This window comes from Xylocopa sonorina, chromosome 8 (assembly GCF_050948175.1).
Source record: "Xylocopa sonorina isolate GNS202 chromosome 8, iyXylSono1_principal, whole genome shotgun sequence".
NCBI lineage: Eukaryota > Metazoa > Arthropoda > Insecta > Hymenoptera > Apidae > Xylocopa > Xylocopa sonorina.
In genome coordinates this window covers 7,150,724-7,164,437 of record NC_135200.1, presented here as the reverse complement: position 1 = coordinate 7,164,437, position 13,714 = coordinate 7,150,724, and the positions used below count along the sequence as shown (strand labels likewise).

The 13,714-nt window shown below is 47.8% G+C and overlaps 1 protein-coding gene across 2 annotated transcripts in view; it reads left to right on the top strand.

Moving 5' to 3' along the window:
• Positions 1-13,714, top strand: part of LOC143426178 (ras-related protein Rab-37) — an 83,778-nt gene that overhangs the window by 18,292 nt on the left and 51,772 nt on the right. For both annotated transcript variants that reach the window (XM_076899416.1, XM_076899417.1), the window contains one exon: positions 6,324-6,434. In XM_076899416.1, the coding sequence (XP_076755531.1) occupies positions 6,324-6,434 (111 nt within the window). The remainder of the gene's footprint in view (positions 1-6,323; positions 6,435-13,714) is intronic.

Sequence of the window (13,714 nt, the reverse complement as noted above, 5' to 3'; positions counted from 1 at the left end):
GCTTTCGATAGCGCCCTCGCGTCCTCTTTTGCCCCTCTTCCATTGAAATTTCTATCGAATCGTATTAAAATCGAGGTTACAGGTGGCGAGACATTTCTCGCGACCCTCCAGGAGTCTTTCTCGCACAATTTTTACTTTCCTCGGATACAGGATATTTTCTAAATATCCGTAGTTTCGTTTTTACTGGCGCAATTTTGCTTGGGTCGTTTCAATGTTCGCAGCCTGGATATTCTTTACAAATATCAAAGTGGTGAAGATTTCTGTACGATTGAAGCTCAGATATGCCCAATTATCAATGAAGAATCCGGCGATCTTTATTCGCCTGTTTACTGAGCACGAAATTTACCCTGAATGGGGTATTCGTTCCTAATTGCATTAGAAAATACGGTGATTAAAAGTCCGCGAGAGCATCGGGAATGCAAGTTTCGCATATTACGTACTCGCCGCGATTCCGCCTGGCCTGTTGCGAGTTCAACGTATACTCAATTAAGAAACTCTCGAACAGCGTTTCGTGCGTTCGTCGTTATCACAGGCGCCCCGTTATTATATTATTAACATCCCTGATGCCTGGTTTCAATGAGATTCGAATCCATCCGCGTACCAAGCGCGGTTCCTTTATCGCATCTGTCGATTTTTTTTGCATTCGACACTTGTCAACGATCGACAAGTCGCATCTCGATTTCTTTCTTCTCTTTTTTTTTTAAATTCGTAGACCAGCCACGAAGAACCGTATTCCTCGCGTATCTTCGAAACTTTATAACGCCAATGGCTCGCTTTACGCCCGACCATTCGTCTCTCGAGGCATCGAATAAACGTCTGCCAGCGGCACGTTGCACTGGATAGGTTGTAATAAATTGCGTCCGTTCGAATAAAACGGGTCGCAACTTTCTTCCGTGCCTTCAACCGAATATGTTTCTTTACGCCTTTCTTTACTCGTTCCACGGCGAAACGATCGCCTGGTACGTGACCGTGCGTCGACAGACTTTGAGTATACACAACGATGACGTATGAATCTCAAATACACGGAAAATTTCCATTAAATTGACGAAACGATGCGTTTTAGTTAACGAAGTTAGGTACAATTAGCAACGCGTGGCGTCGCAGCTCGACGCGTTTCTTACCAACGAAACTTGCAATTCATCGATTCCATCGCGTTTTCTCGCGATAAAAATAAACACGGGAAATGATACAAGTAACGCGGATCCCCCGCGAGGCGTTCGCGATCGCGATGCGTTTTATTATGCTTCGAAAAGTCGCGCGTTTAAGCGGCGAGGCGTTCAGAGAATGCAGCGAGAGGCTCGCGAAGATTTTTCGCGAATCTCACGCGAGGATCTTTACGGCTCGTCCTCGCGGAACACCGCGTTTACGATCATACTTTTATAGTGTCGACGTCATATTCCGCTTTTACAGTACGCGTATATCCGTTCGCCGTTATTCGACGCCGTGAAAAGGAGACAGGCCAGTAAGTGCATCGTTGAGCTCGCCCAAAGCTGTTTTCGCGATCAACGAAAGCTTTTACCAAACGAGGTGGACGTGTCCCCCATGCGGGATGCGGGAAGCCTCCGAGTAATTCGACGAGAATCGTTTTGTCGCTGCAAGATGAACGCGCGAACGTTCCCTACCCGCTCTTCGAGGCTCGCGATCAATTCTGTACAATTGTTTGCACAGTTTCAGGTGAATCGTTAAAGCGCGTGCACCTGGGTCTCTTCATGCGCGGCGGATGAATTCGAAATGTTCGCATAAGACGCTCGTAACTTGCGATACGTTAGTCGTAGAGAAGCAGATACTCTTGCGACACGAAGATCACCAAACACTACTTACCTGAATCGAAATGATTACTAAACCAAGCTGTTGAGAGCAATTAAAAGAGCAAAACACAGAGAGAGCTTGCAAATAAAAAATCATATCAGTGTCCACAGCGACTCGCATTAGCATCCACAAGCTACAGATTGCAATTAGAAAGGAGAAACAGAGAGATTGCACGTAATCCAGAAGATCACGGGCACTCGTACGTTCGACAGTCGAGTAGTCAGAAAGCAACCCTTAGAATCGCAGGCGTCCTTTTCGAAATTCGTCCGAAAGAAATTGTAACGCGAACGAAAAAGTAAGTGGTTCTAAACGCGGTGCTCGGATCGGCGGCCCTCGAGGCGGCGTCCCCTTCACGCAGAATTTCCATTGAAAGATTCGCAGGACCCCCAGGGGGTGGTCGTGACGAGTGTCGGCGAATGTGTCGGCCTCAGGGGCGGAGAAACTTAATTCACTGCCCTCCCTTCCCTTCCTCTCCTTCCTATCCGGCCTCTGTCCTTCGCCTTTCCATTCGTTCCCCCTTTCTGTCTCCCTCTTGCCCAGAGTTCACCCGAAGCTCACCCACAGCGCATCCAGGGCTCACCCTCGAGACGCGGTCGAATTCCACAAGTGGCGACGTGGTGATACGGCTCCTCAGACGTTCGATTTTTCGGCGAACGTGCTCGAACGATTAGACATTTTTCATCCAAGGTTAATTTCAACCGACTCCAGTCTATTCCTTCGTAAATCTTCAATGGTTTATAAAAGGATTGTTTTTCTGGGTATATCGTGTTAGGAAGTTATTTGAATTGAAAAGAGGAAATTCTCAATAAAATCTTCAAATTTCGATATTATATTATATATAACGAAACGATCGTTTGAACGTGAAACGGTAGTCGAATGAAATTCGACGATTCGTCAGCGTAAAGCTCTCTGAATTAATTCGATTGTTCGTTGAAGCGAGATTCGCGATTTCTCGTTGGCAAGCTTGCAGGCAGCAGCCAGCTTTTTCGGGGGAATTTTCGGGCGGAAAGTGTTCGAACAGCGCGAACCAGGGTCGGTCATGCGGGAGAGCCAATACACCGTGAACGAAAAAAGGACGAGGCGAACTTTCGGTGGCCTGTTTCGCGCGCAAGAGCGATCGCGCCTTTTACGACAAAGCTCGACCGTGTCGCTTTTACGTATCCTCGCGTCCTCGTTTCGTCTAATCGCGAGCTATCTCGCCGCCACGGAGGAACGAATCGTCGTTTGTTAAACGACACAGAGACGAATGGCGCCTCCCGGAACGCTAAAACCTTACAAACATTTCGAAATTACTTTATCGCTTCTGAAGTATTTCAATCTTCGCGCAAAAAATTAGAGACACGCGTACCAAACTTCGTGTGTACCGTAAAAAATCCAAATCGCACGAGCAGATTAAAAAGCAGTGAAAGAAAGAGCAAAATCCACGAAGTATGATTTGAGTACGGTCAGAGTTCTCGCTCCGACTTCCCAAATCAACGGAAACCGAGAAAGAAAAGAGAACGAAGAGTCAGCGAGATGGTGACCCCGCGAAAAGCTGGCGAACGCGTACTCTAATCGCCGCAGTCCGGTCTCGTACGCGGCGCTCGTAAACGTAACAGAATTAGTCGGGTAGACTTTTACTGTCGGGTCGTAAATTTCCATCCATAGGCGGGCGGGCGCGCAAAAATCGTCCTCGCGACGCTTCCTCCGCCGTTTTCCTCCGGTTTACCCGCGGAGGACGCGGCCACCTGTGGGAAAGAGAGCCGCGGCGGCGAACGGAACTCGCCGTTTGACCCGTGCCACGGGGCGAATTATTACATTACGAGCGGCCGCTTCCACCTGCGTCACCCCCGGGGATACGCGACTCGCAGCTGGGACGCCTTCCTGCGAACCTGTAATTTCCTCGTCTCACGAGCCTTCCGTACCGTGGCTTTTTTTTTCGTTTCGTTTCTTTTCTCTTTTTTTTTCCTTTGGAGCGTTTAGAGCGGTGCACGGTCAATCCTGCTGGTAACGTGATTAATTTGTGAACCGTGTCAAGCGAAACTCGCAAGTATGTCGAATATAAATCAGTTTGATTTTTTATGCGATATACGAAAATTGTATTTTTATTTATTAAAGTGGTAGTTGAGAGTACCGATTAGCGAATGGAGATTCCATTAAAAAATGGCTCCTATAATCTGCATGTTTTGTCAAGATGTTTGTTTAATTGGATGATTAAATAGAAATGCACGAAAGGCATTTGAAACGTCGAGGCATACGTACGTATACACGAATCAAAGTTAAAAGGCCGTTTCTCTCGACTCCGTGCCATTTCCTCGCGACCATCGTTACTTTCTCTCGCAATTGGCGTACAGTACACATCTCGCGGTACTATAGAGTTCCTGTCTGGACAGTGAATACTCCTAACAGGATAATTAGGCTTAATACTCGCTTCTATGCCCGGCTGACCGCTTATCTCCGCATCTAGAGCTCGAAATGACCACCTTTCCATTTCCAAGCGGCCTCTTCCTTCCCGATCATCGATCTCCTTCGAGGCGCGAATTATCCAGCTGTGCCATCACCGAGTTTCGCGATCTCGTTCGATTCATCGACGCTCATCGTCACGATACGCGTTTCATCCCGTCGATTCGTCGCATACGAATTACACACAGTAACCCGCACCAAAAATTATTAAATATTTCCATCGACCGACGATAAATTCCAGCGCATCGTTTCACGATCTTAAGTTTACATTGACGCGTTCTCTTGTCTAATATTTCACAAAGTTCCAATCCAGCAACGTCTCCCTGACCGATCAACGAATGTCCCACCGTACACGTTTTTACCACGCGAACCATTACTCTACACGAACGCCATCGCGTTGGACGAACGTCAGCCTATCTTCGCATCGAATATTCCAACAGAAGGAAGTGCGTAAATTACCTCACGTGGCGAGTCGCCTCTTATCGACGATCTTCCCGGAGCCTCGCGACGTCCAGGTGCCTCCAGGACGCTAACGCAGTTTCGTTTCGGAAATGTCCAATGAACGTCCGATAAAACCATTTTCCAACCCTCCAATTTTTCCCTGCTCTCGAGCAGAGAAGCGTCGCGCGGTCGTAAACGGGACACTCCTTGTCGAGGAACCGACGAGGCACGCGAAAATGGCCGCGACGCAGGATTAATGGCCCAAAGAGGAAATTAGCCGGAGTCCCATTTACGAGGCTCGTCGACATTCCTCGGTTCGTCCGCGAACACGCGACCTGCCGTCGATGGGGAAAAGAATGGGGAAAAAATCGAGGGGGGACCCGCGTCAGGCGTCAACGTCGCGGAGGAATCTCTCTCTGCGACGCGGGATGGAAAAATCGCGGCGGTCATTTTCGCTGTCGTTGTAATTCATCTCGAGGAAGCTCGGATGGCATCGCGGCGCCTTTCACGACGCGGTGGCCGCGGCCACGGAGCCGATACCACTGCGATTTACGCTCGTGCCTGGATTCGTACGCGACTTGTGCGGTCGTTGATGCATCTACTCCCCGCGTCGCTGTTAATATCGCGATATTACAAATTGCCGACCGCGTGGCGATTTGTAATCGTTGGTAATTAGACTGCGTAAGTAATTGGCGGATTCGTGAGACTGTTGGAATTTCGCGAATTCTTTTCTCTCAGGATAGTCGAGCCCCTTCGCAGACGGTACTTGTTATTACTGTACGAACGGGTGTGCGTATACGTGGCGGAGCAGGTGCCGTCTGAACGAGTAACGTAATAATCGGCCGCGTGGCCAGGTCAAACGATTATCGTCGCCGGCTACAGGTGTTGGCGATCGAGCCACGGCCGCTGTGCCCAGGAAGCAGCGAGGTTGGCTGCCGACCGCAGCCTTTATGGGACCACACAGCGGGCCCGTGGTCCACGGTGAAATCGAGCCGCGCGTAATTTCGAGAACAATCGCAGGGGCCGCCCTTTGCGGCTGTTATTTGTAATTTTCGGTCGCTTCTCTTAATTGCGGCTACCTCGGATGCGGACGCGACAGGAAGTTCCGAGGTTGGAGTTCGTTCCCGAACTGATTAGGGGTTGTTCGAGTCGAGAATCATTTGGATATGCAGAAAAAGTCTTGGTTCGTTTTCTATGGCGTTTCATATTGATTTCGAATATTTCTCGCGCATCGTCAATGTTTCTAAGTTTCCAAATTTTCTTCGAGAAACACTTTTCCAATCGAGATTAGCAAATCATCGTTATTTCGAATAACCTTCAACGTTCCATATTTTCTATAGTATCGAATTATTCAACAAATAAGAAAACCAATAACATACAGCCAATGACAAATAGAAACGCAATTTTTACCGATCTCTTTCGAAGCGCCAACCGAAAAGTTTTCTGAAGGGTGGCGGAGGCGGGTGACGCGAAGGATCACCTCCTTGGAATATCGATTCGAAGGACTTTATTGCGACGCGAAGATAAATGGCCTCCGATAATAGCCTACCTGGGAGCACGGGGTGGCGTACGCCCGATAAGAAGTCGATACGCAGTCAAGTGGCGACTGCAACCCCCTTTTTTGTTCGCAGACGATCCTCCTCGGCGACAGCGGGGTGGGCAAGACGTCCCTGTTGGTCCAGTTCGACACAGGTCGGTTTCAACCGGGGAAATTCGCAGCCACCGTGGGCATCGGTTTCACGGTACGTGCCAGATTCCCCAGTTCGATATTTATTTGTTTGTTCAGACCACGGCCAGTCGCCGCGGAGCCGTTCGATTTACACCGCCCGCGTGCAGATCTCGCGCTGTTCCACGAATCTCGCGGATTCGCTGGAAATTTTATTATTGTCCCGCGGAAACGCTCGTTTAAACTTTGCTATCGATTCAGCGTTACGTTCGCGAGAATGAAATATGCACGCGTAGGTAGTTTCCCGCGGTGTTAAACGTGCGTTTCGAGAACGAAATGTAGGTTTATTCCGAGGTATTGAACATTCGGCGGCTTCGCTGTCGATATCGAACGATATTCGAGGATCGAAATGTGGATTGATCTGTGACATTGAAAAATGTAGAACGTTTCGCTGGCGATATTAAAAATTTCGCGTCGAGATTCGATCTGTGATATTTTTGTTCAGCTTCGAGTAATCAAGTTTCTTCTTTTTCGTTTTCCCTTACGCGATCTCGAAACGAATGAACGACTCCACGGCACTGGCTTTCGTCTTTTACGATTACTTGGCGTAGAATAATTGCGATATAGAATAATTTTCGTGGAGAATAACAGTGACTTGGTTTTTGACACGTTTCCATCGGGACGGAAGAGGAAGGCTCGGAACGGTTTTCATTTCTCAACGTTCGCCAAGTGGTATCTCGTTGATCGGGTAAAGAGATACCGATTCTTGAATAGCACTGGAGCCTCGTGAGAGCGTTCTACGGATATCGCTCGTAATTATGACGGAGGAATACCCGATCGCTCCCTGAAATAAGATTCTCGTTCTTGTCTTTACTTCGCCCAATTAATTTAATTCCGTTCCCGATTTCACTCGAACCTCTACTTTCTTCCTCCAACGAGTGGCTTCGTTATTCCGTTCGTAATATCCTCCAATTACCCGCCTTCATTTATTCCCGTTCCCTAATTCGACCTTCCTCTCTCTCTCTCTCTACCTCTTTCTCTTCCACTCTCACGTTTCACCGATCGATTCGCAAATAATCTTCACTTGGACGCGATTGCGCGCGGAATTTCGACGAAGATTGTTCGTCTCGCGTAAAAATCATCATACGAAACGTCTCCCTGCACGGCTAAGAGAATGTTGAGCAACGGACGAGACGAGAGGGTCTCCCGTCCCGCGAGATTAATTTCAGGCTAATTTACTGGTCGCGCGCGGGACGAAATCGCGGTGCCCGCGGAAGAATTTGAAAAATGCCCGCGCGTTTTACGAGCGCCGCGATGGCAGGCTTGGCAGTACGTCGCGCGACAGTTGCACGGATCACCCGTCCGGGCGACGCGCGCGATGCATTTATGCATGAGCAGGGAAGACGCGCGCAGTACGCTTTTACGCGTTACCTCGCGGACGTTTACACGCGCGGCTGCTCAATTTACGGCCGTGGCGTCCGTCACCTCGCCGTCGAGCTGCTTCAGCAACTTTCTTCGGCCATTCCCGCGAGGAATTTCACCTTTTTCCCAACTAATTCCCCAGGGAAGAGATGCCCGCGATGCTCGCGAACAAAGTCCAGCGGTTCAAAGTACATCCATTTCGAAGATTATCGCGTCTGTGTTTCATTTTTTTTCTTTTGGATCAGCGTGTCGTCGCGAGCGCGACGAAAGTTATTTCGATATTGTAGGAAGATCGCGATGCAAGGGGATGCTGATGAAACAAGACATCGTTGTTCGTTTAGCGTGAAATTTAACGCGAGAAGAACAGCGCAATGTTATGGTAGCAGGTGTTTTAGCTAAATAGGATTATTAACCCTTTAATCGTGGGAAACATCGGCAAGGCTCTCCCAAGATGAACGATAAAACTGTCGGTGCGTTTCGCGGATAGGAGAGGGTAGGAAGAAAAATTTGTTACATAAACATACGTCCGGAAATGCTTTGTTAAAAAGTTGTAAGGAACTACATTAAAGGTGAACGCTGTAGGGGTCCGCTATTAATTACGGTCTAATTACAGACAGCGTCTGGTAATTTGTAACAGGCAACATCTTTAATTACTTCAATTTTTCCAGTAGAAACTTCGCCGTGAAATATCGCGTACACGAACGACGCGTTACTTTATTTAACACATCTGTCTCGTTGTCTACCTGCGCATCCGATTTTCTTTTTCACGTTTTCTCGAAGATTTCGTTAAGCAAAATTGCTAAGTAGCTCGGTTGGAAGTTACGCGATAAAATATTTACGCGATCGGCAATTTTTATTACCACCGCGGCGATAAATCGATCGGAAGTGGTAATTTATAGCGGCACCGGAATTTTATCGTTATACGGCTGCGCTTAAATAAAAAATAGAACCGCTCGGCATTATGGGAAGAAACGGAGTTTACCATAATTTCGCCGGATGATTAATCGAGCCCGTTTAATTCATTCGATCGTACCCGCGGATCGTTTGTTCCCAATCGGCGCGTCGAGTAACGTTCAACGCCGCGCGGTTAATCAACACGCGACGCCTCATAAATTACCATCGAAATTCACCTGCGATAAATGCGCCGATCTTTTGTCTCGAATAATGCACGCGCAACTGAGCAAACAATAGACGCTCCTAGCCGAGCGAAACGAGGCGATCGTCGTCGTTCTCTCGAGGTCTCTCTCTTTTTAAGCTTCGAGTCGACGCGGAACTCTATATAAATTTCAAATTCGATCGGAAGCTTCGCGTTCGCGATCCGCTGGAAAGTTAATAATTCATAGCGTTCCTCATTCGCGGAAAATCGTGAGAAATGAATAGAAAATTTGATCGGTTCCATGGTTTTCTCATTACTCGGATAGAGGGGACGACCTGCGACTCCCTGTACACGTTCCAGATCCTTTCCCGGGGAACGATTCGTCAGTTTTATACCGTCGTTTCCCGATATCGACAAATTTCGAGGGAACAGAACCCGTCGCGGATTGAATTTTCCCTGGAACGAGCGAAAATTGCCAACGGGATCTCTCATAAATATTCATTCGTCGAGGAAAGTGCTGCACGCAGGATTGATGAGATCTCTTCTAATTATCGCCTAGGAGCTTTTCGTTTACCCAGTTTCGCGGGAGTAGACGCGAGATTCGATCGTTAACAGGTTTCCTAGTCGTATCTCGCTGAAATCGGTACCGCTGAGTGGCGACGAAGAAGCTTCACGTTCGCTGATTAAGAACGCTCGTAAGACAGATCTAGAATCTGCTATCCTCAAGTCAATTACACGTAAGATCGTCGATTGTAAGATCGAGAAATTGAATAATAATCGTTCGATCGCATCTCGCGCTCTGAATAATAAATGAAAGATCGAAGAGAAATCGTCAGCTTTTATCGCGAGGACACTCTGTCCTGTCGCGAGGACTCGCGGGGTACCCGTGAAACTTTCGCGAAGCGTAACTTCGCGCGGGAGATTTGAAGTACAGCTGTTCTTTTTCGTAAGAAAATCAGGAGAGGCAGGGTAAATTGGAATTTGGGGAATTTGCGTTTGAAGGACGGCTTGAAGTTCCACACGGAATTGGATAAACCGCTCGACCTGGAAAAGGACGAGAGAACCGCGAGTCCTGGACGCGCTCCACGACGAATTGAACAGGAATAGAAACAAAGTTCGAGACGAAGGAAATCGATATTCCTGTTGCTCGCGCACTTTCCAGTCGCGGCGCGGATGGACAGCTATCCAGGCAACGGCGCGCGGCGTATCGCCGAGAAAGTTGAAATTGCTCTATCAGACAGCCGCTCCGCTCGCAGATTTCTCTTCTAACACGTGTCTATCTCGTGATGCCCGTGTCCCGTACCCGTGGCTTTCCCGCGGAACTTTCGTCTCGTTACCAGCGTTTCGCGTACTCCGCGGATCGGCGAGCCTAAACGATTCACTGACGCCGCGACGTCTGTACGATCTATCGATCACGAGATTAATCAATCGTTACTCTCTTCGTTTCCTGTCGATTCATTTGTTTCCTTCATTTATGCTCGTAGAAATGTGCGAAATGTCTCAAATATATTCCGACTAGCTTTCTCTCTCTCTCTCTCTTTTAAGAAGTTGGTTATATCAAAGGTGGAAGGAATTCTTCGTTACGCGTTGGCTGGCTATGCGTTGCTATGAAAAAGATAGAATTTTAGCCGAGAGAGTTACGAAACGCGTGTCAAATCTGAATAAAGTTATACTTGTCGAATTATAAATCATCCGCGTTACATTTATATTCGCCTCGAACGGCTGGAGAACCTCCCCTGACGCTCGACTCGCCGTGCTCCAAGGACTCGGGCGTGAAACTTCAATTAAACCAGCCACCAATTACCAATCGTAACATTAAGACTAAATAACGAGGGGCACGCGAGAGTGCAGGGAAACAGGAGCAAAAATTCCATTCCCGTATAGAACTGACCGCGCTCGTAGCCACGGTGTACGACCAGTTGTCACGAACCTGTCCGAAACGAGCCACCGGGTTTTTCGAGAAATCCTGTAATCAACGAGCGTTACGCGTACGCGTGTATAACAAGGCGACGTAGAAACGTCGTTAAAGGCTAATTAATTGGCATGAACTCACGGTTCAAATTCACGTTCGAGTTAATCATCCGACCTCCACCCCCGTATCCGCACCCCCCGCTGCACCAAGAGTCCGAGTTCAACCGTAATTAAATCCTTACGCAGATTGCACGCTGCCCCCGCGCGAGCAGTTAATTAATTTAATCTGCGTACGAGTAGAACGCGTTTCCTATTTGTATCCGCATAATCGGGGGGGAGAAAGGACGATGATGGCGCAGGTACGTGTAATTCGTTTCGTTTTGCGCGATCTGCCAGGATAAACGAGCTGGCCATCGTCCCTGCGACACTTAATTACTTCGAGTAGGTAATAATAGTTCGTTAATGGAGATCGATCGATTCGTTGGCGGACAGTTTTCTAACGATTAACTGGAGATATCGATTGAATTTTTGTCTTCTTCACCAGATCGAAGAATCGAGAGTGGATAAAATAATTGAATTAGAAGGTGATTGGGTGTAATTTAGCGAAGTTGCTGTCAAAATGAAAATTTATTTGCATCGAAAGATTTGATTCAAGGGAGCAGACACGTAGAAATTGCATTTTGCGAGCAGTGGAAAAATGAATGAACGTTTAAGCACGCTTTATGCAACCGCGAGCGAGGAGATAGTCGCTTCCCAGCCAGACAGACGCGACGATACGACGGATTATGCAATTATCGAGTCAATGAGATTCAGATCGAGCACGAGCGAAAGATAAGCGCCGCTGGTTCGGCTTGGCAATTGCGTAATGGCGCGCCGTAACTTCCGGCCTCCGCGTACGCGTCGAATATTTACGTCAGAGCCTGAGATCGTGAAAGTGGAGAAAGAAATCGGCGAGATGGACGATTGCGTTAAATGAGACAAGCAGGAACGAGGCAATCGTCGGGATCGATATCTAACATAATCGATCGATAATGTTAACATCGCTGTAATTCGCGTTGCAATCGATAAGTAGTCTTTTTAATCAATTCAAATTAATTCATTCATCATTTCAAATATTTATCTTCATCTAGAAAATCGTCGTCCAACGAGCAGGAACGAACGATACGAGCGTCGAGGCGTATTACCGTCAGCTCGATCGCATTGGAAATAAAAAATAATCGAACAACTGTTATTAACGCGTATTACCATATCGCCGATTCGACGACCAGCGAGGAGTACTCGAGCGTAAATGCAACATTTTTAAAATAGAGCGAGGTTCGATCGAGCGTGAGAGCGTCGAGACCGTGCTCGACTGGGACGGTCAAGTGTCGTATCTTTTGTGAAAAATTCGAACCTCCCACGTGTACCAACGCCAAGAACTGTCTCCTCTCAATATAAACGGAAGAAACTAAATTCTATCAAGCGCAAAAATCGTCAAAATCCATCTTTCACGATATAGAACATCACTCTCAACATCTACAATTTCAACCCCCATCTATGCTTCCGCAAGAAACAATACTAAACATCATGAAAAGAAGGGAAGAAAAATTACGAACCCTCGTGTTTCATTATCGAATCGCGCGAGAAAGAATCGTGGAAACCTGTTCAGAAAATTTCATTGCGCAACGTGGCACGAATCTCTGGGGCGGGCAGAAATGAAATGGATCAGGGTTAATAAGATGTAACCACTGTCGGGACATTTCCGTCGCTTTCATGCTCGGACGGCGTGGTTCCTTGTCTCGATCGGCACGAGCAGCCAGCGAATTACGAACTTGTAAAACTCGATCGGCAGACCGGGCCATTATTAGGTAATTCCAGGTAGCACCTGTGCGGGGCTATTAAACGGAGTTCACGATCGATCGTGCGGACGGCAGCCCGCTCGATTGAATCCCGCGGCGGAACGACTGTAATCGGGCAATAAAAAGGGCGAAAAACGCAGAGGGAACCGGGCACGGGGAGGAATTTCAACCGGCGACGATGGGGTGGGGTCTCGATATGGGCGGACGATGATTGTTACTGCGTTTCGAAGGGGTTCTTGGAAGACGATCCTGCAATTAATTAACACTTCCCTGGGAGAGGGTTAATGGAACGATTGCGGCGATTGCGAGCGAAATGGCCGATCGATTAACGGGCCGCGATGATTACACGCTGCTGGGGAATTGACGAAAATTGATATGAAATTAGCACAGTTGAGGGGAAATTGAAGGATTGCGCGAACTGAGAAAGTCTTGCGAAATGTACTCGATGGTATTCGTGTGATGGTAACGTCTGACTAATTGAAAACTTATAATCACGTTTATCTCAGTTTTTATTTTACAAGAATTCTTGCTGAAAATTGAAAAATACCAAATGCATGGAATTAAACGAATTAAACCCAGATACGTTAAATTTCCTGGTGATCGTGTATGCAAAGTGTCGCGCGTAATTTCTCCCGATTCGCCGTTGAAACCGATCTACATAATAATCGTTGTACCACGACGACGTTCCATTACGAAATTAATGCCGTTAAAGAGGGTTTCTTGCTGAAAGTCCGGGATCGATCTCCTGGCGGAGGGGACGTAACGCGCGCGTGCAGCCCCAGGCAAATATTTACCCCGTAGAAAATGCACAAAGGGTGAATCAGATCGCTGACTATCCTGCACCAACGGTACCGCGTTCTGATCTCGTCTGGGATACCCTGCAGCGTGTTTGTCCCGCGACATCTTCTGCGTAACGCGTGCATACCGCGTGGAATTGGCTAAACAGGTACTTTTGCGTTGATCGAACGCTGAATTCCACAAATAAATCGATCGATCTCGACGAACGACGTCGTCTAAGAATCGTAGAAAAGTCGAGGAGCAGCGATGAAGTCGCGTGATAAAATCGTGGCGTCGCGCGGCTGGGAAGGG